Source organism: Pseudopipra pipra, chromosome 10, assembly GCF_036250125.1.
Source record: "Pseudopipra pipra isolate bDixPip1 chromosome 10, bDixPip1.hap1, whole genome shotgun sequence".
NCBI lineage: Eukaryota > Metazoa > Chordata > Aves > Passeriformes > Pipridae > Pseudopipra > Pseudopipra pipra.
The window spans coordinates 23,879,159-23,900,280 of record NC_087558.1 but is presented as its reverse complement, the minus strand read 5'-3'; the positions used below and the strand labels follow the sequence as shown (position 1 = coordinate 23,900,280).

General features: G+C 59.2%; 1 protein-coding gene across 31 annotated transcripts in view; it reads right to left on the bottom strand.

Moving 5' to 3' along the window:
• Positions 1 to 197: 197 nt before the first annotated feature.
• The window catches only part of KIF1A (kinesin family member 1A), a 40,732-nt gene continuing 19,807 nt past the window's right edge, over positions 198 to 21,122 (bottom strand). For 4 of the 31 annotated variants that reach the window (XM_064666871.1, XM_064666882.1, XM_064666877.1 and 1 more), the window contains 30 exons: positions 21,049 to 21,121; positions 20,705 to 20,798; positions 20,433 to 20,581; positions 20,098 to 20,276; positions 19,873 to 20,010; positions 18,778 to 19,032; positions 15,436 to 15,554; positions 15,271 to 15,356; positions 14,832 to 14,970; positions 14,502 to 14,670; positions 14,073 to 14,163; positions 13,591 to 13,709; positions 13,374 to 13,429; positions 12,603 to 12,711; positions 12,434 to 12,500; positions 12,258 to 12,342; positions 11,800 to 11,905; positions 9,732 to 9,758; positions 8,304 to 8,327; positions 6,775 to 6,889; positions 6,416 to 6,549; positions 6,210 to 6,271; positions 5,953 to 6,098; positions 5,475 to 5,687; positions 5,249 to 5,326; positions 4,850 to 4,974; positions 4,572 to 4,736; positions 4,263 to 4,455; positions 4,069 to 4,187; positions 198 to 2,985 (listed from right to left, as the gene is read on the bottom strand). In XM_064666871.1, the coding sequence (XP_064522941.1) occupies positions 2,943 to 2,985; positions 4,069 to 4,187; positions 4,263 to 4,455; positions 4,572 to 4,736; positions 4,850 to 4,974; positions 5,249 to 5,326; positions 5,475 to 5,687; positions 5,953 to 6,098; positions 6,210 to 6,271; positions 6,416 to 6,549; positions 6,775 to 6,889; positions 8,304 to 8,327; positions 9,732 to 9,758; positions 11,800 to 11,905; positions 12,258 to 12,342; positions 12,434 to 12,500; positions 12,603 to 12,711; positions 13,374 to 13,429; positions 13,591 to 13,709; positions 14,073 to 14,163; positions 14,502 to 14,670; positions 14,832 to 14,970; positions 15,271 to 15,356; positions 15,436 to 15,554; positions 18,778 to 19,032; positions 19,873 to 20,010; positions 20,098 to 20,276; positions 20,433 to 20,581; positions 20,705 to 20,798; positions 21,049 to 21,121 (3,478 nt within the window). In that variant the 3' untranslated portion in view covers positions 198 to 2,942. The remainder of the gene's footprint in view (positions 2,986 to 4,068; positions 4,188 to 4,262; positions 4,456 to 4,571; positions 4,737 to 4,849; positions 4,975 to 5,248; positions 5,327 to 5,474; positions 5,688 to 5,952; positions 6,099 to 6,209; positions 6,272 to 6,415; positions 6,550 to 6,774; positions 6,890 to 8,303; positions 8,328 to 9,731; positions 9,759 to 11,799; positions 11,906 to 12,257; positions 12,343 to 12,433; positions 12,501 to 12,602; positions 12,712 to 13,373; positions 13,430 to 13,590; positions 13,710 to 14,072; positions 14,164 to 14,501; positions 14,671 to 14,831; positions 14,971 to 15,270; positions 15,357 to 15,435; positions 15,555 to 18,777; positions 19,033 to 19,872; positions 20,011 to 20,097; positions 20,277 to 20,432; positions 20,582 to 20,704; positions 20,799 to 21,048; position 21,122) is intronic. The other 27 variants (XM_064666889.1, XM_064666896.1, XM_064666892.1 and 24 more) reach the window with 14 other exon arrangements.

Sequence of the window (21,122 nt, the reverse complement as noted above, 5' to 3'; positions counted from 1 at the left end):
TGCCGCCGGTCGGTGCCGCCGGTCGGTGCCGCCGGTCGGTGCCGCCGGTCGGTGCCGCCGGTCGGTGCCGCCGGTCGGTGCTCCGGCCCTCCCTCCCTCCCTCCCTCCCTCCCTCCCTCCCTCCGGCCCGGCCCGGCCCGGCCCGGTCCCATCTCCCTCCCCCGCCGGCCGCAGTGAGGAGCCTCAGCCGCACGGGCTTTGCGTTAAATGCCACATTTATTTCAGAACCGAACAAGCCTCACGTGCGCACGGACGGCCGGGACCCGCGGTACCGCCACCCCCACCGCCCACCCCGGCGGGAACCGCGGGGCGAGCAGTGCGGCCTCCCTCCCTCCTACTCCTCAGGCCCGGCCTGCCCGCCGGTGCCCGCCTTCCGTGGCACCGCTGCCCTGTGGAGTTTCCTTTCCGGTGGGGCTCCCAGTCGTGCCTAAACCTCCGTTTTGTGTTCCTCGTCCCGGGGCGGTGGTGGTGGAGGGGATGGGTGCCAGGGTCCTGGCCAGAGTGCGGCTGGTAAGACGGCAGGGGTGGCCCTTGTGCCGGGGACAGGCGCGGCAGCATCTGGCGGGCAGCCCTTTCTCCTTTGGCCCCGACCCCCAGCCGAGCCGTCTGCTCTGCAGGTTTGCTGGCCTCAGGCACGGTTCGGCTCTGGCTAGAGGAAGCCCTTCCCCTGGCTGCATCTCGCCTGTGGCACAGGCAGCACGGCCTGGCCCTGACCAGTGAACCTGTGTCTGGTCCCTGACAGACACAGGTCCTGTCTCTGCCAGAAGCTGCCTCCACGCTGCAAGAGCCTCCCCTTGCCCCTCAGGCACCCACTGTTGCCATCCTTAGCCCCTTACATTGAAATTTAGGATGGTACCAACTAGTCCTTGTCCAGGGCATGGGAGCCAGGATGTTACAGCCTGGAGCCCTGCATTGCCCCAGCCCAGCCTCTCTGTGCCTCTGGGCTGGCACCTCTTCCTCCATAAAGGGCATGAGTTGGCCTCCAGGTCTCTAAAATGGATCACAGGGAGGAAAATAGCCCAGTTTGATGGGGAGCGTGTCCTGGGTGGGAGAGCAGGGTTGAGAGGAGCAGCCCCACTGCAGCTTTGGGCTGTAGCAATGGGGTGAGATGCCCAAGGAGCTGTGGTGAGGCCAGGCAGAACTAGCATGTGCCCAAGAAGAATCCCCAAGCCCTTTCTGTGCTGTGAAACCCAGGCTGAAGGGCGCCTGACATGCAGTGAGGGGGCCCGTGCAAGCCTCAGCCCACCTGCGACGTCCCTACCTGTCCGTGCCCCCCACAACACAAGTGTAACGAGAAGACAGCAGCACGTCCAACACACGCACACACACACACACACACCCACCCCACAGACAGCGCAGGGAGTGCGGCAGAGCCAGGGCACAGCCGTGCTGGACGAGGGACAGCAAAGCCGGAGGGGTGCCTGGGAGATGCTCTCCTTCCTGCCTGGAGCTGTGCTGGACCACTGGCCACTCGGGAAGCCCTGAATGAAAACATCTACCCATGGGTGAGAGGCAGGAGAAGGAGGGGAGGGAGAGCTGCTGCTGGAGGAGGTGGGAAGCAGTGATGGCTGGAGAAGGTCTTTTCAGCAAAGACACCTCTGACACGGGAAGCCCCCCGATTAACGTGCTGATGGAGGCAGGGTGAGGGGAGGTGGGTGTTCGCTTCTGCAGCAGAGGAAGAGGAGTGAGAAAACACCAGATACAACAGAAAAAAGAAGCCCCACCCCGACACACCCAGGCCAGCCTCTCCCCTGCCCCTCTGGCCTGCTTTGAGCCTGTCTTCCTGTTGGGAGGAGAAGGGATGTGCAGGCCCTTTTGGGGAAGGGCAACGAGGATCCTGTTGGTTGGGATGGTCATTCCTAGCCCCAGCTCCTGGAGAATTCCACCTGAACCTCCACACTCCCTGCAGGGATGGGACCCTTGGCATCCTGCCCTAAGAGTGGGAAATCCCTTTGGACAAGACACCTGGGCTGGGATAGTGGAGGTGGCCCATGTTCTTTTGGTTGGAAAGGGTAGCCCAGCACAGGGTGGCAGGCAGAGCCATTCCCAGAGCTCTCCTTTTCCCTCTGGTAGGACCAAGCTTGAAAGTGCGGTGACCCATCTGCATGGATGTGGGTGCCTTGGCCAGCTGAGACAGCAGGCTCCTCCCTTCCAGAGGTAGATGGGCAGGTAGGAATTGCCTTCTTTAGGTGGGCTGTCCAGCCACCGCGTGGAGGAGAAGTTGTTTAAGCTGCAGGGGAGGGCAAAGCAGATGGTTGGGGAAGGGTAGGGAGCAAGGGCAAGAGCTCCGCTGCCACTGGGCACAAGCCAGGGATGTACTGGGGAAGGCATCTCCCCGGCCCACCACCAAGGCTCTCCCTTGTCTGGGGGAGGCATTGGCCAGGGACCAGGACTCAATTTATGGGATTTTTGTGATGTAAATAGAAATAAATACTTTATAAATATAATCTTAGAGTACTGACACCTGATCTTAGTCTGCTGTCTCTTGCAGAAATATCAGTTAATTAGGAAGTCCTAAACTACCACTTTCCCTTTGCCTGGGGGCAATTCCTCCTGCTCTCCCACCTCTGAGCTTTACTGAATTCCCACCTCTGTAGATCAAAGACCAGCTTTTAGCCAAAACTACCCTCCTCACTCCCTCCCCTCTGATAGGGACCTTTTTGGAGCGTTAGATGGTGTGATATGAAGGTCACCCATGGGAGGACAGGCAGAAGATGGCATGAGCACAAGGAATCCTGCCCAGGCAGGTCCAGGCTTTTGCAGCTACAAACGGAAGTGAGTTTCCCCTGTGAAGGTGTGAATCGAGACAGATCCTTCCATGGAGCAGAGAGCTGGGGCAGCAGATGGTGTGAGAGATCAGACATTAACATGGGGAGTCTTCAGACAGAATCAGCTATCTTGATCCTGTTGGCAGACGGATGAGGTGGAAGGTGTTTTTCAGGTTAGATTCTCATCTGGGCTGTTCTCCTTCTGGACAGCTTGGATCTGATTTGGAAAACAAGGGACAAAAGGTGTTAAAGATGTGGACAAGGAGAGGTGTGGACTCCCAGGTTTAGTGTCCTGCCTCCAGGCTGATGCTTGAATCCAGACAGAACTGGAGGGACACAAGAGTTAATGTCTTTAGCCAGAGCTTGCACATTTCTGCGCATTTACTCCTACTCCCCTAGACCTGCCACTTAACGTGCTCTCAAGAACTCCATGAGATGGTCTTGTTGAGGAATGAATACATTTAGTGCTGCAGGTTGAGCTCTGGGGTGAGAGGCTGTGAACTGCTGACCCTTTGCATAACAAAGGACACCGGGACCTGTGGCCAAGGTGGGTGAGGGACACTGACACACACAGGAGGAGCTGAGGAACCCAGACTTTCATGCCATTAGACTGAAGGGGTATAAAAGCCTAGGGTTTCCTTTGTTCGGGGTCCCTCCTTGGAGACACCCAGCTCCAGCTGCTGTTTTGTTATTGCATCATGATTAACTTATTTTAAGGATCGAGATGTCTGAGATTCTGCTATGAGAAAGCGGTGACCGAGCCTCTGAGGAAAGCTTGTCTGACTGTGAGTGCGGTGAGTGAGAGTGAAGCAAGGCCACTTTCAGCTCACTGGGACCTCCCACTGTGAAAGGGTCTCAATCCCACCTCAGTCAGGCACTCAGTCACACCTGAGTGCAGGTGTGACTTCCAGAGTGGCTCCTGGATGGTCAGATAGGAAGGTTTCCTTAACAGTCTCAAAAACTCTGTGAGACAGTCTCAACAACAGTGACAGGCCAGTATCCCTACCACCAGGCATGGATGTTGCTTTGAGCTCAGCATAACAGTGCTTCTGTACCAGCTGAGATCTGGCCCTAGACTGAAGCATTTAAAAGTGGAGGAGCTGAAAGCAAAATCAATATGTTCCAAGTTTTGCCAGCTGACAGCCTGTCCGGGCACAGGTCTGTAAAGGAGATGCTCTCCCACCCGTCTGGGGGCTGCATCAGGGAGAGCACTGGGAGCAGGGTAGGGAGCATGCTTGGCTACCTGCAGACCCCCACCAATGGCTTCTCTGCACCCTCCTTCCCCCCCTGTGCCCGGTACCTTATGGATCCAGCCAGGAGAGGGTTGAAGGCGTAGAGCCAGTCGTGCATGTCTTTGTCACTGCTCGCCTGCAGCAGGATGCCCCTGTGCTCCGTGCACACCGCAAACGTGTTCGGGGTCTGCCGAGGGAGAGCCGGGGCTGAGCCTCTTGCTCAACGGGGTGCATGGAGCGGGGCTGGCTCCCGGTGCCCTACCTTGAGCATGGCCTGCTGGTCCTCACTGTACTCCACCTGGGCCTTGGAGAGGTTGAGTATGGCCCTCTCAACTGCATCCTTGTCTGAGTTGTAGATGTAGACGTACGGGCGCCGAACCACCACAAAGCGCTTCACCCACCCGTTGGTGTGGGGCTCCAGGAAGTGCAGGTAGCCCTTTTTGGAGACGATGGGGCTGCAGAAGGGACCAGGGTCAGGGTGGGATACAGACCACGAGGAGGTGGCAATGGTAGGGCATGGTACCACCTGCCCATAGGCACTCCCCTCGCTGGCTGCCCCAGTCATTCCTACCTGACTCGGATCTCCTGGATGTCAGGCACCAGCAAACGCTGGGGCTCCTTCTCCTCCTCAGGTCGGCGGGCTGGGGACTTCTTCTGCTCTCCTTCTACCACAGGCTCCAGGTCAGGGCTGTCTGCCCTGGAGGAAACCTGCTGGGGTCTGGGGAAGGAGGAGAGGCTGGAATGTAGGAAGAGTATGCCTGGGAAACATCCATAGGCCAGGACTGTGTCCCAGTGATACAGCTGCCCTGCTCGGGGAATGCCGCCGGAACCTCCCCACCAGCTTCTTACCTGACCTCCGTGGCATTGTAACGTCCTTCCACCAGTGATGGGCAGGTCGAGGAGGGGGTGAGAGTGGTGACCCCAAGAGCTGACATGGAGGGGTCTCTCATCAAGGTCACGGACATTTCAGACAGCTGTGGAGGAATGGAGATGTGGACTAGAGTTTCTGCATAAAGCCAGGCACAGGCTCCTGCTCATATGGGGAGAAGCAAGACCCCTGGCTGGCAAGGTACTCTCCTGGCATAGTCCTTAGAGCCACCAGCTCTGGGAACACCAGGGCAGGCAGAGGGAGCAGAGACCCTGGAACAGGGATGACTTGTGCCATAGTGCCCATCTAGCCCCTGCCCAGCCATTCCCCCAGGCACACACCCTTCCTGGCCCCCACAGGGCCCGTGGCAGCAGTATTACCTTGCTCTCACTGGCGCTAATGCAGACATGGCTGTGGCTGTACTCCCTGTTGAAGGTGTGCGTGAGCAGGCGCAAGCACTGCAGAGAGAGGAGAAGGACAGTGGGGCACGAGGCACCTTCCTCCTCCCACTCCTCTTGGGCTTGCTACTGCCACAATCCAGAGCCGCCCAGTGGAAGCCACTTCCTGGCTTCATCCCCGCAAGCTGGGGATGCTGCAGGATGGTACCTTCACAGCCAGCTCCTTCTGCCTCTCGCTGGGGGTTTCAGGGGGTGAGGTGCGGCCCTCAGGGGCCCCGTCGGCAGAGAGTGGGGAGGAGACGCAGGAGGTGCTTCGGGACTCAGAGTCCTCACCGGAGCAGGGGGACAGGGTCTCCAGACCCAGGCGCTGGGTCGTCTCCAGCTTCTCACGCAGTAGCAGGTAGTGCCTTGTCTTCTCCACCTAGGCACAGGCACTCAGGCTCAGGAGTGGCCCCCTTCCCCCCCCCCAGGCCCCCTTAACCCCATCTGCTCGTTAGCTTTGGGTCTGCTGGGATCTGGCTGATGGCAATGCACAGGAGCTAGGGGCACAGCCCTGCTCCTGCCTCCTCCTTCAACCAGGAGGGCTGTGACATGCAGGGTGGGGAATCTCCCCAGCACCAGTAGGGTGAGGGGCTGCTGAGCTGCCAATTGCACCATTTCAGCCCATTTCTAGCTCAGGCTCTTACTTCTTGCAGGAGGCTGAGTTTCTCCAGCTCCCACTGATGGTCAAGGATGAGGCTGTCACTGCGGGGCCGCCAGCCAGCCAGGTTCTCCTCTCCCCGCACGTAGGCAACGGAGGTGTCAAGAACGCGCCGTCGCCGTCTCTGCATCCCTGCAGGCACAGACACACAGCTGGGGGACACAGACGCACAGCCTCCAAGCCAAATGCCCGGCTGTGCCTCCCAGACCCGGGTGAACACCTGGGCAGAGGCGTGGCACCCACCTGGGCTGCCGGCATCGGCCACACGGCAGAGGCTGAGCTCATAGACTCCGGTCACACGATTGCTGTGAGCAAAGAGAGATGAAGCGTTACTGGCTCTGCCACATCTCCACATCCCAGTTATTTCACCCAGGCTGCTGGGTGAAAGGAGAGCTCCAGTCCTCGGGTGAGGGTTCTCCTGTCCCCAAAAGGCAGGAGCGTCCTGGTACCTCTCAGAAGCCCGCAGGCTGCCGCTGCCAAAAAGATTGCGGATGGAGCGGGAGGCAGGAAGTTTGGCATCCCGGGAGTAGAAAACCATACAGAAGTCTTTGGTGATGACGGCGGGCTGAGTACAGTTCTCCATCTGCAGCAAGGCAGGGGGGAGGCATCAGGGGGCTGCCCAGCAAGTCTCTCCCACCCCTGTGCCCAGCAGTTTCCACTCCCAGGGTCCCACAGGGCCCCCGAGGTACAAGTTGAACCCTGCACTCCATAAGCACTGGCTTAAGAGGAGCTCACGCTGGCTGCACCCCAATGGCAGGGGAAATACCAGACTTTGTTGGTGTATAATGACCCCAGCCAAGGTCCTTGCCTCGATGTAGGCTGACAGGGTGATATAGATCTTCTCCCGGTATGGGGTGACACGGTTGAGCAGCAGCGAGTTGTGCATGGAGCTGTCCCACGCCGCCTCAAACTGGTAGAAAGTCCTGCCAAAAAAACACAGCAGGGCAGGTAAAACAACCCCCCCTGGAACCTCTGGCGAGCGAGCAAGCAAGGAGATGCCATCGTCCCCCCCACAGCGCTGCAGCAGGCCTGCAAGGACACACAGACATGCATGTGCAGTGGGGACAGGTGGGGACAGCCACTCCAGAGGACACAGGCTCAAAGCAAAAGGGCATAAGGTGTGGTGGGAGGAGGACATGGCACCCTCGAAATGGCCAATGGGGTTTTGGGGAGCAGGGACCGTGGGAGGAGGGGGGGCTCAACTGGGGTGCAGGCAAGGCAGAGCAGGCTGGGAAGGCAAAGGAGGGCAAAGGAGGGTTCATGCCCCATCCCCGTGCTCAGAGCAGGGGGCTGCCATCCCCAGTGCACCCAGGCCAGTCCCCACCCTCCAGCCTGGGGCACATAGCACCCCTCAGCCCTTGCCAGGAGCGGCTGCTGCCATTCGGGTGACAGTGGCCAGAAGGGAAAGGAGAGAGGATGCTTGGCACTGAGAGGCTGCTGCCAGCCCACCTCTGGGCGTGCAGCCCCCCCACCAGCCAGGTCCCTTTCCCCAGGGCTGCCCCTGTCTGCCAGCCCTGGGCCCCAGCAAGAAGCTGAGGACCATGATTCGGTGGCTGGCCCTTGTCAAGCTGTCTCCCCTGGCTCTTGGTCTGCCCTCATCGCCAGCCCCATTCTCACCCTGCTGCCTCAGGCCCCTTGCTGTGTCTTCCATGGCTTCCAGGCTGAAAGAAGGAGCAGGGGACACTTGGTCCCACTCATCTATGCCTACAGGGTCCTGGAGAGGACAGCACAGCCACTCAGAGCCAGAGTGGCAGCTGCCCTCCTTGGGTGGGCAATCGAGGGTGGGGGAAGCAGGAGGTGGCTCCAGTAAGAGAGCATGGGGGATCCCTGTTTCACCCCATACTGCACTCCAGGGCTCCCTCCCAGGCCAACCTTGGCTTTATAGTACACCCACTCCCCAAAGCCATCCAGAGCTGCCGCAGCCCTGGCTCTTGCCCGAGCGTCCTCAGGAAGCCACGGCTCAGCCATGTCTCACTTCAGCATGTCCCCAAAGCAGCATCCAGGTGGCTGAGGAGCAATTTTAACAAGAGCCGCGGGCAGCCAGCAGGAGCAGGGAGAGGCTCTGAACTGTAATTTCCCTCACATTAGAAGAAGAGGGAGAGTGAAGCTGGTACCAGAAGGTGTGTAAAATACATAAAATCCCCTGGCGTGAGACAGAGCCAAGGCAAAGGATTGCTTTGCAGACACAGGTCGCTTGAGAAGAGAGCACTCCCCAAGGAGGAGGAGGAAAAGAGGAGCCTCAGGGGAGGGGAAAAAGAGCAAAAAGCAAAGGGAAGAGGCAAAGGGGAAAGAGAGAAAAGCAGGAGGGACCAGACCGAGCAGGTGCGCGTGAAATACCTAGTGTCATTTCCCAGCGAAATGCTATAAGTGGAAGGCGACCCAAGGACAAACACACACACATACACACACAGAGAAACGACAGGTCAGAAGAGCCCCTTTTGAAGGGACTCAACCCATATTAGCACTGCTGGCCAAGGGAGCTCCTGCCTAGCTGGACCCCAAATGGGAACCCAAAAGGAGCTCGGTGAAGGCAGACAGAGGCTTACCTGCCTGGGTGGAGACCCTCAGCCTCCCACTTTCCTCACAATCCAGCAGCTCGGAAGCAAGCACGTATGCTCCCTATCCCCTTCACCACCCTCATACCATGGCAGGGCAAAGAGCTCCCACCCAGCACAATCCCCTGGGACGGTGCCAGTTGGGGGAGAACAGCCATCCTACCACCACCCACACAGCAGATGATTTCTTGGCCCATCCCTTGGTCCACAGGCCTCTCATCACTGTGCTGAGAGACCATGGGCAACCTCTCCTGCAGTGGGGGGCCTGGATCCATGCTGTATTCAGCTGGGAGGGACAGCTCTGCCCTTCAACACTTCTGAGCAGGACCAGCTTTGAGTTGCTGTAAAGAGGACAACCTCCCAGGCACAAAGTTATGGAGCCCACCAGAACTCAGGGCATCCCATCCCTTGTCTCCCAGGCACATCCCCCTCTTCTGCTGTGAGCACAGTGGTGAGACGCCCCCTCCTCCGGGCCCTCGGCGATGCTCCCATCCAGAAGCTGCTGGCACATCCCCAGCTCTGGTGCCTCTCACCCACACACGCCACTCACCAGGCTCACCCAGCAGTCCCAGCTAAAGCCTGCAGTTCTGGAACAGCTGCTGCCCCTTTACACAGGGGTACAACAGTCTGTGCCGTGGTATGGATGTGTGCCCCCACTGCTGCACCTGTGTACAGACACACACTGCCCGTGTGCCACACCTACACCCGCAGGACAACCGTGCCCGGGGTGGCCAGCTGCTGCCACACCAGCTGCCATTGTCACTGAGTGCCTGGGAGAGGACAGGACATGCTCCAAAACTCCCATTGTCCACACCAGCCCTGCAGCTACTCCAAGTGGCATCAGGGGCTGAGCTGGGGCTGGGGAAGGAGACAACGAAGGTCTGGCACACTCGGTGCCATATGCCAGAGAGATGGGAGAGTAGCGAAGTCGAAAAGCAAGAATAAAACCAAAATCAGGCAATGGGGATGCAGGCGTGCGAGGGGGAGCGGCAGCCAGCCAGAGCGTGGCCCAAACAAACAGCAAAAGGGGCCAAGTGAGCGAGAGGTGCCAGGGCAGGAGGGAGGAGGGATGGGGCATGTGGAGGGATGAGGGGCTGGATGTCCAAATGCTGCCTCCGGCGGGAGTGAGCGTGCCGAGGCAAGGGGGTAGAAAGAAAGAAAGGAGAGAAGAAGGGGGAGTGGAAAAAAACCCAATGGAAACAAATAATACCTAGGCATATCCGAATCAAGAAACTGCCTGCAAAAACACAAAACAATCACATGGTTAGTGTGGGCTCGGATGGGCAGCAGCAGCTGGGGGAAGCGAGGGGGGACACCAGGCACTGCCCCCCATGCCTCCTCTCTGGGGCCTCCTCTCTGGGCACTGGATGCAGGAATGGATGGGTTCTGGGGAGAGAGCTGGACTACTCCCCCAGCCTCCTTCTGAGTGGCTCCAGGGGGCTGGGAAGGCTGCAGAGGGGGAGCTAGAGCTGCTCCAGGCAATGGAGGCTGCATGGCACGAGGCAGCAAAGCGGGGAACGCAAGCGGCTGGGAGGAGGATGAAGTGGGCACTACCCCTGCTTGCTGCCTTCCTTCTGCCTGGCCTCACAGCTGCAGGGCGAAGCATGCGTGTCTGCATGCAGGGTGGAAGCAGGGGGCACTGCAGCTAGTGCCCTGTGGGCAGCTGGCCATGCCCTCCTCCCTGCCCAACAATGGGCATGGGCTCCATGGGATGGATATGGGATGGATATGGCATGCACGCCAGCCTGTGCCCCCAAATTGGGGCTGACCCTGAGGCACAGACTCTCTGAGCGTGCAGATGCAAAATCCAAGCCCCCTGTCTCCATGCTCCTCTCCACACCCCAAGCATGCCCTCAGCCCAAGCTGTGTCTCCTTGTCCTGCAGGACCTGTGGGGTGGAAGGCAGAGCAGGAGGCATGTCACTCCTGCCAGGCTACCCTAGACATGCTGAAGATCTCATTTGGCTGCACCTGGGACAAAGTGGCCAGATCAGGAGCTGACAAAACACAGTGCAGCCCCAAGAGCCCGTGGGTTCCACAGCCACCCAGCTCCCAGCGAAAAAGCCACCATTGCTCCACTGGGCCAGGCCTTCCTCTCCTGACCATCCCTATGTGGCCTCCTTCTGTATCCCCAAGGCTGTGACAAAGTCTCCTGCTCCGACACTTGCACACACATGACCCCATGACTTGGCTTTGCTGCCCAGGTACTCCGTGCGGGTCACTCTGCCATGTCCAGGAACTGCCTGAGCGTGCTCAGGGTAGCACCTCCCATCCAGAGCCCCATCATTCCCTTTCAAAACACCCTGCCTTGGAACAGGCCTCCTCGGGGCAGTGGTAACCCAAAAAAGAAAAGGGAAAAAGTGGTCCCCATTCCTCAGGATGATCCTGCACCAGCAACCACAATGCACACAGCCAAGGACCAGTCCTGCTGCTCCTGGTGCTGGCAGTGACCATCCCCATTTTGTCACGGCTGCCACACCCACACATTCTGGCCAGAGACCCCCACCAGTCCCCTGAGGTTCATCAGTAGCCCTGGTGCAGAGGAGAGCTGTGCCCTCTGCACCCACCACTCCCCCTGCTGCCGAAGGACCCAGCCAGGGAAATCTTAAGACATAAAGATCTTCCAGTCCTGCTGCTTTCACACTCTGTCAAACGTACAGCAGGGACACCTCTAAGCAACATGGTCTAGTGGAAGGTGTCCCTGCTCATAGCGGGGTTTGGAATGAGATGATCTTTAAGGTCCCTTTCAACCCCAACCACTCTGTGGTTCTGTGATTCTGAGACACAGCCCCCTGGGACAGGCAGGAAGGGCTGGGCATCCCCAGAGTCACCCACACCGATGGGAATAGCTTTCCTGCATCACTTCCACACAGATGGGGACCTGCCATGGTCACAAGTGGCCTTTCCAGCAAGTTTGCTGGGAAATGGGAAAAACAGCCTATGTGGCAGGTCCCCCCCAGCCACAGAGGTGGGACGTCCTCTCAGCACTGGCACCAACTGGCTGTGTCAGGCGGTCACAGCTGGTACCAGAGAACAGCACCCACACACAGATTCCCTGTAGTGCTCTCCCCAGCACATCAAGGCCTTAGGGAGGAGGAGGAAGAGGGCTGGCAGCCCTGAACACCAAGCAGCTCCAGAAAAACCCTGCCTCAAGGCAGCAATGGGTCAGCAGGACCCTGCAGAGGGTCCCAGAGCTCTCCAGGGAAGAGAGGGACTGCTACTTGCTCCCATCCATCCCTCACCACAGCAGAGGAAGAGCAAGAAAGAAAGCATCACGCACCGGTCATCCTGGGAGGGGTGGATGTACCCGGAGGAGAGGATGTTCAGGGACAGGATGTTGGGGTCAATGAGTGACTCGTCTGCTTCTGGGGTGTTCCGAATTCGACCTGCAAACACAGCAAAGAGATGCCTCTCAGATGACAGGCAGTGGCCCTGTGAGGATCCCTGCAAAGACAAGGGCAGACCACCCTCCTGCAGCCCCCCTTGTCAGAGAGAGCAGCTGCCCAGCACTGGCCATTCAGCACTGGAATTCTGGTCCAGCTCCCGGACACGGTGGCAGGGGGTGAGGTGTCCTGCCCAGACAGTGTCCTGGTGCCACCTGCCAGGCAGCTGCCACTTTGCTGTTGCAGGGCAGGAGGGGAGATGAGGCGTAAAGCCCCTCATGGGAATGTGGGAACATGGGAACGTGAAACAACCCAAGAAGATGACTTGGTGGGGCTGAAGGCTGGCTTGGCTTACCCACAACCAGCTCCCGCACTTCCTTCCAGCGGATGAGGCTGCCTGTTTCATGCACCAAGGTGACGGTGATTCTCCTCTGGATACCCTGAGACCCACGAGGCCAGAGAGAAGGGACAGTGGTTAACACAGGTCCCAGCAGGAGTCAGAGCCAGGACAGCATTTTGGGCAGAGAGTACCTGGTGGAGGAGGAAGGTCCCATGGCACGGCATGCCTCCACGATGGTCCACAACAGCAGGGATGTAGCTGGAAGAGAGGATTGTGGCATAACACAGAGTCCTGCCAGCCTGCCCAGAGGTGCTGAGCACTTGGCAAATCCCATTGCCTCCCTTTCCCAGCAGGACTTACTCGCCATTGGCCTCCAGCTCACAAATCTCAAAGAAGACCATCAGGTCGTACTTGCACTGGCAGGGGCCGGCACTGGGCCGAGTCATGGTGCTCAGCTTTGTTGCAGGCACTGCAGGGGGTTGGAAAGACAACTAAGAGGTTGAGCCCACCACTGGGGGCACACGATGGCAGGGAAAGGGCAGAGCAGGCAGGGACCGTGGGAACACATGCGGAGGCGGCAACAAGAGCGTCATGCCAGGGAGCTTGCCAGTCACTGTCGTGCCTTCTCCCTTGCCTTGCCCAGCATGGGGCACCAAGGGTGTCAGCATGAGGCTGGCCTCACCCATCCCCAGGATGCACACCAAGTGCCTGCAGTCTCAGTGTGAACACATCCCAAACCACACAGTGCAGCTCCAGGGACTGTTTGGGGACAACCAGTGGGAGGCTTCCCTAGTGGTGGTGTGGTGACTGCACAGCCAAACCCCTGCAACTGGAGTTTCAGCAGCCAGTGCTGAGGGGACCCCAACACCTCTGTGGGACGGTGGGGCTAGGTGGATATCTGAGCAACCCAGGACAAAGAGCCTCCTCCCTGACACTCTGCAGGAGGTGAGATGGAGCCTTTGCATCTGCTGAGTATTGCAGAAATTAGTGTCTAGGGCTTTGGGGTGCTCTGGCCCACAGAACATTTTCTCAGTGCCCCTGCAGTCCTAACTGGTCCATCTGGGGAAGGGAACACTGCACCCAGCATGGGAAATATGGGTGGGAACAGGAGCAGAAGGCCAGGTTCCGTACCTGGTTTGGAGAGCGGCATCACACGAGGGAAGTGGCGCCGGGATGGCCTCAGTGGGCTGCAGACAGAACCGGCTTGGTTAAAGCATCCCCAGGGATCCCCAAACCTGGCCAACCCCACCTACGCCTCGGGGCCACCCTTTCTCGGGTCCCCAGGCAGCCTGCTGCACCTGGAGCCCCCGGGGCAGCCAGGGGCTGGGGCTGGCCCAGGGGTGCCCACCTCAGGACGTCCTTGCAGAGAGGCGGGAAGGGGTGCTGCTGGTAGTGGCCAAACACCTCAAACACAATTGGCTGGCTCTTGATGTATTCGATGAAGGATTTGGTCACCTCCACAGCGATCTAGAAGAGAAAGAGCCAGCGCCAGCACAGTTTAGCTGGGAAAGGGGACAGAGCCAGTAACAGCACCCTTGCGAGGGTGCAAGCCCGTCTGTCCCCTGCATTCCTCACCCATTCCTCCCCCATTCAGGGCTGCTCTCCCCACCAAGACCACTGCTGTGAAATCCCAGCCTTTTTGGGTGGACAGCAGCAGCTTTTGATCTCTCCCTCACACATCCACCATCTAAGGTTGGCTTAGCTGGGTGGCTGTGAAGGGCTGGGAAAGCCAGGAGGAACCTGCTGCCCTGGGGAGAAGATCCAGCCAATGGCCCCGCAGAGACCCCAGCAGCCACACGGGCAAAGGGGTGGAAGGGGAGAGCTACGCACATTTTGGACGTGATAGAAGCCCAGTGGTGGTCCTCGTCCCGTGTTCTTCAGGGGTTCTGTCGAAAAGGCCTCATCGTGGCGATGGATGAAGCTGTGGAGGCAAGGAAGGTAGCTGGGGGGCTGTGGGATGGGGACATGCTGGAGCAGGGAAGGGAGTGAAGGCAGGAACCAGGACAAGAGGCCGCTCCCCCTGGGGCTGCCTGCACCCTTAGCTGGCACAGCACTCCCCAAAGCTGATGAGAGTCTTTCCCTGCCTTTTGCCAGCAACTGAACAAGGGCACTGGCACATTCCACAGCCCTTGGTTTTGCCTCCCCATCCACAAAGAGCTCACAGGTGGGGGGTAGGGCTTCCTGACGTTCACCACCAGCTCCCAGGTGATGGCTGGAGCATGGTGGGAGATGCAGGGCTGGGAGATACTGGGGGCTCACTTGAACTGGCAGAAGATGTCTGCGTATTCTGCAGAGATGCTGGAGGCTTGCAGGACCGTCACACGGAAAGTGAAGATGCTGCCCAGCTTCAGGTGGTCCAGAGCCACCTCCAGCGGCCCGTCTGGCACAGGCTTCTCAGGGCTGTCCAGGAGAAGGTCCTCTGGGGTCACTGCAGGGATGGAGAGGCCCTTAGCAAGGCAGGGTGTCACCCCTTCAGTGTCTGCCAGCAGCCCCACACTGGGGCAGTGGGCTGTTGATGCTGGGGCGGGTGCAAGAGGCTGTGTTCTGGGGCAGGGGACTGCTCCCAGACTGCCTGTCACACCTCCTCACCTGCGCAGGTGTTGTTGTTGACTTCATCAGCAGAGGGACCCAAGTCGCTGACCTGCCCCTGGCCTTCGACAATGCGCAGCTCCTCCTGAGAGGTCCCCGAGCGAGACATCCCCACGGACGGGCACGACTCCGACTGGAACTGTGCCGGAAGCGGGGCTCAGGGATGCTGGTGATCCCCGAGGTGGTCCTGCTCGCACCACTGCTAGCACCCTAGAGCACCAGGGCACTGCCAGCTCTCCCCTCCCACCTTGTGGCAGCCCCTCTGGGACACAGGCAAGAGCGGGGAGCACGGGGTGCCCAAGGTCTGGGGTCTGCCTGATGGTCCCTTTCCCATGATGCCTGCACCTCTAGGAGCCTGGGGGTCCCTGTGGGGAGCATCGTGGTGGCAGGCAGAGGTCTGGGGTCCCTGAGCACCCACTGAGAGCTGGCCCTGCTGTACCTTCTCAAAGTGCTGATCATCAAAGGAGATCTTGGCTGTCCCCGATTGCCGTACACCAGAGCCGTAGTCAGGGGCTTCTTCATCCGCTGGTGGAGGGATGGGAGTGAGCCAGCACAGGGGGTGCAGGGGATGCAAGGGGCACATTTTGGGAGCATTCTCTCCTACCTGAGATGGCCTGGACGGCCACGCGCAGGAAGCCCTTCACCTCACCCTTCTCGCTGACGATGGCCACGCGGTGGACCAGGGGCACAGGGTAGAGGAGGTTGCTCAGGTAGACGAAGGCCCTGCCAGAGAAGGGGGGGGACACACAACAAAGGGGGAGAATGGTCACTGCTCCCACCCGCAGGTCCCCAGGCATGGCTGGCGTGGCCGGCAGCGGCCGGGATCCCAGGTCACCGCTCAGGGCACGACCGCGGTGCTGCAAAGCAAAACTAAAGAGAAGGCAGCCAGGGCCAGGCGAGGGGGTGGGGGCAGCGGGCGGGCAGCGTGTCGCGGGCGGGAGGGTGGGCAGGAGGGCGGCAGGTGCCGCAGGCAGCACCACAGAGCACACCAGACGTGCGGACCCCTCCAGCTGTCACCTCCGCAGCAGGCAGGACTGGAGGGGGCTGCACTGGTGCCACCATGAAGCTGGAGGGCAAGAGGACCTTCTCTGTGGTGGAGAGCTGGAGGACTTAGGCAGGAGGTGCTGTGACACAACTAGGGGGTGGGTGCAGAATCACTGTGGGGAGGACAGGGGCAAGACAAGGGGAAGGGTGGGTGACGAGGGAGATGGAGGCTGTCAGGAGCAAAGGAGGTAAGAGGAGGAGGTTCTGGACAGAGGCCAGAAGTCTTCAGAGATGAACCTGCTGGGGTTTCCTGGCCCTGGCTCTGCCCACAGTGTCGCAGGACCACTGGAAGGAAGGCTGCATGGCGTGACTGGCAGCATGGGTGGCCTGTGTCCTCCCTCCCCATCCCTTCGCACACATAGCTTCGGGGTCCCGGGTCACCTGCCAGCATGTCACAGGGATGGACGGCATGCCTGGCAGGTCTGAGCCTCCCTGCTGTCCTCCGTGGCATACAGGTCACCAATGCTGCCACGGAGAGGTGCTAGGGTCCAACATGATGGCTGCACCATGTCTGTGCCAGCACCTCCTGCCAGGCCACAGCTCTCTGTTTCTCAAGCATTTCGGGTCCTCTTGCTGCCTCTCTCCACCTCACTGCCAGCTGTCCAATGGTCCTCTGGGGTCTGGCCATGGTGGCATTCCATACCCTCCACAGTGACAAGTCACCTTTGGCGCCGAGCTCCCTGCTGAGAGGTGCAAGCTAGCAGCACTGCTCCCAGCAAGAGGGGGTGTGGGGTGCCCAGCACCTCTCCCTGGGGCACCCACCAGCATCTTGACATGCAGTGCCGTTGGGTGTTGCGGGGTGGGATGGCACAGGGGCTGGTCAGGACATCTCTGCTTCAGGAGGCTTCCATGAGGGTTGCAACTCCAGGCGGCTGGCAGCGCTGCTCAGGGCATCCCGACCTCACAGGAATCTTCTCAGACATTCAGCGGTACCCCAGAGTGCCCAGGGGCTCTTGCAGCCCTACATTTGCACCTCGATCCCCAAAGTCCAGAGGTTCCCCTGTTCTGATGACTCCCATTGACCTCCAGCTGCTGCTCGAGGCTTTTTCCATGCAAAGTGTCTCCAAGGTCTCAAGCAGGTGATGCCAAATGAACGTCTCCTGATGGGCCCATCTCACTGCATCTCTTCTCAGATGCTACCAGGGACAAGTGGCTGGACCATGCCAGGGCTTCCTGACGGGACCACATGCTCAGGGAAGCTCTCAGAAGCACAGGGATCTGGGTGCAGCCGCCCACTCAAAATCACAGGGCAGCTGCTGTGAAAGCCAAGGGGTGGAGAGGGCAGGGAAAAGTGGGAAGGAAGTGGGGCAGGCAGGGAGGAGGGGGACAAGTGTTTCACTAGAGGAAGGAGGGCAGGGACACTAACCACAAGATTGGTGAGGTGCAAAGATGGCATGCTCAGACCAAAGAAAAGCCTTTCCAAAGGAAGACAAAAGTGAAATAACCCCAATTTTCGCTAAAGCTTTGAAGAGATAGAGCCAGCAGCTAAAAAAAGAATAAAAAACCCCTTAAAATAACCAAAATGAAAAAAAAAATAGAAGAAAAAAAAAAAGAAAGAAAGGGGAAAAATCAAAGACAAGATCCAATCATAAACCAATCCAAGCACACTTCACAAGAAATGTGGCCGGCAGAGCTGCTGCAGGGGGAGCCAAACCCAGGGCAGACTCAAAAGAAGTTGGAAGGCGCTGAGCTCTGGGGAACATGCCCCCGGCACAGAGTGGGGCTGCTGCCACAGGGCCTTGTTTGGTTTTTCGAAGTGCCCTTGACAGTTTTGGGGTTGTTTTGATATGGTTTTTTTTTTTGTAAGGAAAAAAGGAAAAAAGAAAAGAAAAGGGGAAGAACCCAGCTCTTTCGGTCTGAGGCTGCAGGACTCTTACCCCACCTCCACCCTCGCTGCCTGCTCTGGTCTCTCCTCCCCACCACATGGCCCGGCTCTGGCACACCAAGGAAAAGGAGCCCCAGATCAGCCCATTCAGGGAGTCCCAGCCTGGGGCAGAGGCTCTGGGACCAGCTCCTGGCACACACTCCCTTGGGAAAACACCAGAGAGAGCTGGCAGCACCACATCCCATTCTGGGGAATGGGCATATGGCTCCAGGTTTGGTGGCACAGCCACCTTTGGGGCAGCTGGTGGGCTACTCTGGGCCAAGACTGATGGAGCCCAGTGGGGTCTCCCAGCCAACAGGTATGAGAAATCAAAGCTCTTGTTCTTGGCCGGAGCCAAAGAAGAGTTGGAGCCTGCACCCAGGTCCCCACGACCTCCCTGGACATCCCCTCTGCCAAGCTGGCAGGTGTGGCCCCAAGCTCAGCACTTGGTACAAGTGGCAAGAGCAAAGACCACTTTTGAGACTCCCTCCTGCACCCAGCTCTCTGCTCACCCCCCTCAGCTTCATCCTCTCAACCACTGGGGAACATCCAAGCCTCTGCATTTGGGAGACTCATGCTGACCAATGCATGGGATGGCCAAGCCAGAGCCAGAGGCACATGGGGTTTTGATCTTGTTCCCAGCAAGTGGCACCACAGGGCCACCCTGAGCCGGGTGGGAGGTGGCCCTCCCTGGGACAGACACACCCAGGACAGAGACCTCCATGTAGCTCCCCTGGCTCCTTCAGGGATGGACATGTAGCAGAGCTCCCCTTCTCAGGGGCTCCCCAAAGAGGGACCTGCCTAAAGACAGGTGCCATCCACCTCGTCTTGCCATCCCTTGCCACCACTGTGCTCCTCACAGCCCTACCTCAGCGGGCACCTCACCACCCCTCCAGGCACCTGGGCTTGGCGGCAATCCCAGCCAGCCACACCCTTCACCTCCAGGACGCCCCGGAGGTGGGAGTCGTGTCCAAAAGCAGTTCCCTCATGCGAAAGAGCTAGGTCCTTCCCGGCATGCTCTCCTAAAACCTCACCAACCTTCCTACTAAACTGAACAGGGGGAAGCGGTCGTAAAATGGATCCCGGCCATCACACAGCGGGCACTCCGGAAAGATGTCTTCCTCCAGGTCCTCCTCCTCCTCCTCCTCCTCCTGCCCCTGGTGCTGCTCGTCAGCAGGCTCGGTGATGTCGGAGTCGGGGTTCGAGAAGGTAGGGGAGGGGGTGAGATCAGCCATGCGCTCGCTCATGCATGTGTTGAAAAGAGGAGAGCTGTTGCAGCCAGAGATATCTGAACTAAGGTTAGTACAACAAGATAGAAGACAAGTTAACACCAGCTGTTCCAAACAGAAAGAACAGGAATTTTGCTTTTTTTTTTTTCTTGGTTGGGTTTTGGGGCAGGTTTTTTGTCTCCTTAAATCAAGGGACATTGGGAACAAAGACCTGCCCATCTGGTACATCTCTAAAGCCACAAACAACCGGAGAAAAAAACAACCCAAGGAACTGATGTGAATGCTGGGGACTCCCCTCGCTGGCTTTGCAGGAAAGGTAGGGATGGAGCAGGTGGCACAAGGCTTGCCACCACCCCTCCTACTGGAGGGAATCTCTCCCTGTGCTGCAGCACGGGGGGATGCCTCCAGGCCATGCAGCTCAGCCCCCTGATCCCCCTGCCCGCCGGGGCAGACCCTTTTTCTGGGGTGGCCCATCTTCATTGCTTCATTCACTGCACCCTTCCAACCGCTGTGCGGGAAGCACAAGGAGACACGTGGCACATACTGTGCAGACAGATGCTCAGACACCAGTGTGTGCGCAGGGACGTGTGCCCACTGGGGTGGAGGTCGCAGCTGGCACAGGCTCTCAGCCTGCTGGACAGCCGTGACCCCTGCAGCCCACCAAGCCCAGAGCCCATGGCTCCCAGCACTGGGTCAGGGCAGGCAGCAGAAGCATTGCCAGCTGCCCGTGGGTCCCCTGGGGTCCCGGCAGCCAGCGTGGAGGACAGTGATGGCAGGTAAGGCGGGCACCGGGGGGCCACGGGGGGATGAATGCCCTGCACGTGGCGGGCAGCGCTGGCAGCGTGTCCTCCCGCAGGACCACCTGTGGGTCCCAGCCACACTTCACAGGAGCCAAAGCGCTCACCTGCCGACCAGCCTGAACCAGGGGAAGCGGTCGTAGAAAGGATCCCCGCCGGTCACCACGTTGTCGCAGTCCTCGATGACACTGGAAGGCACTTCTGCTGCTCGGTCATACATCTCCCGCATCAGGTCCAGGCGCTGCCTGCAGGGACAGGGGACAGAGATGGCAGCGGTCAGACACAGGGCTGTGGGCACCCAAGCCCTCCCGGCACAGCCATCACTTGCCCACCTCAGCTTCTCCAGGGTCCAGTAGTGTGTTGCCCCGTTCTTCTGGTCCTGCACCTCTACGGCCACAATGGTCCGGGGGAACGGCCGCTTCTCCCGGTCCTTGGCAGCATCAGGAGGCAGCAGGTCAGGAGGGAGAGGCGAGTACAGTGTGTCTGTGAGGAGCACAAACTGGAACTGGACCTGGAGAGGGGCAGAGGGCATGGTGAGCCACGTGGGAGGGCAGAGGGTTCCATGTGGTGCCTCTGGCGACCCCCTCCTCAGCACTTCCCAGCTGCCCATTCTCTTGGCCTCTGCTGTGAGTGCTGCAGCAAGCCAGAGAGGAGCCCAGCCACCCACCTTCTTTTTCAGCTCCACACTGATGGCGTTGGCTTCCTTGAGGAAGATGGCGTTGCCCCAGAGCAGGTCGCGGAGGGAGGTGAACTGGTACCACTTCCACTTCCTAAAGGCCCAAAGGGCCAGCTCGAACTCCCGCTCTGTCCATTGCACTGCGGGGACACAGAGGGACAGTTACCCCACTGCCAGGACATCAGTGCCCAGGGCACCCACAAATCCACTCTTTGTGCTCCCACAGAGAGCATCAAAACCTTGTGGTGTCACGCAGCCCTCACCCTCATCCTCAGGTTCTTCCTCTTCCTCGTTTGCCTCAGGGTAATACCTAGAGTCCATCTGCTTCTGTAAAGCCTCCAGTTTGCTCTCATAGTCCTGGGGGAAGCAGGAGGAGGGGTTATGCAACCCACCGATGTGACCTCACTCCATGCTGCCACATCACACTACTCCCCCTTGCAGGATCCCAGCCTCCTCCCTCCTCTGGATCTGTGTTTGTGAGGACAACTCCAGGAATAACAGGTTTGCCCTTGTATTTAGAACACACAGAGCTACCCCATGCAAACATCTGCCAGGACTTCAGTCATGCCTGGGCAGTCTCAGAAGGAGCTAGGTCCTGGCCACCTACCAGCCTCTGCTGCTCCAGGAGGTAGTTTGCCTCTTCCCGCTCCCTCCGGTACTGGTCCTCCAGCTCCTGGAGCC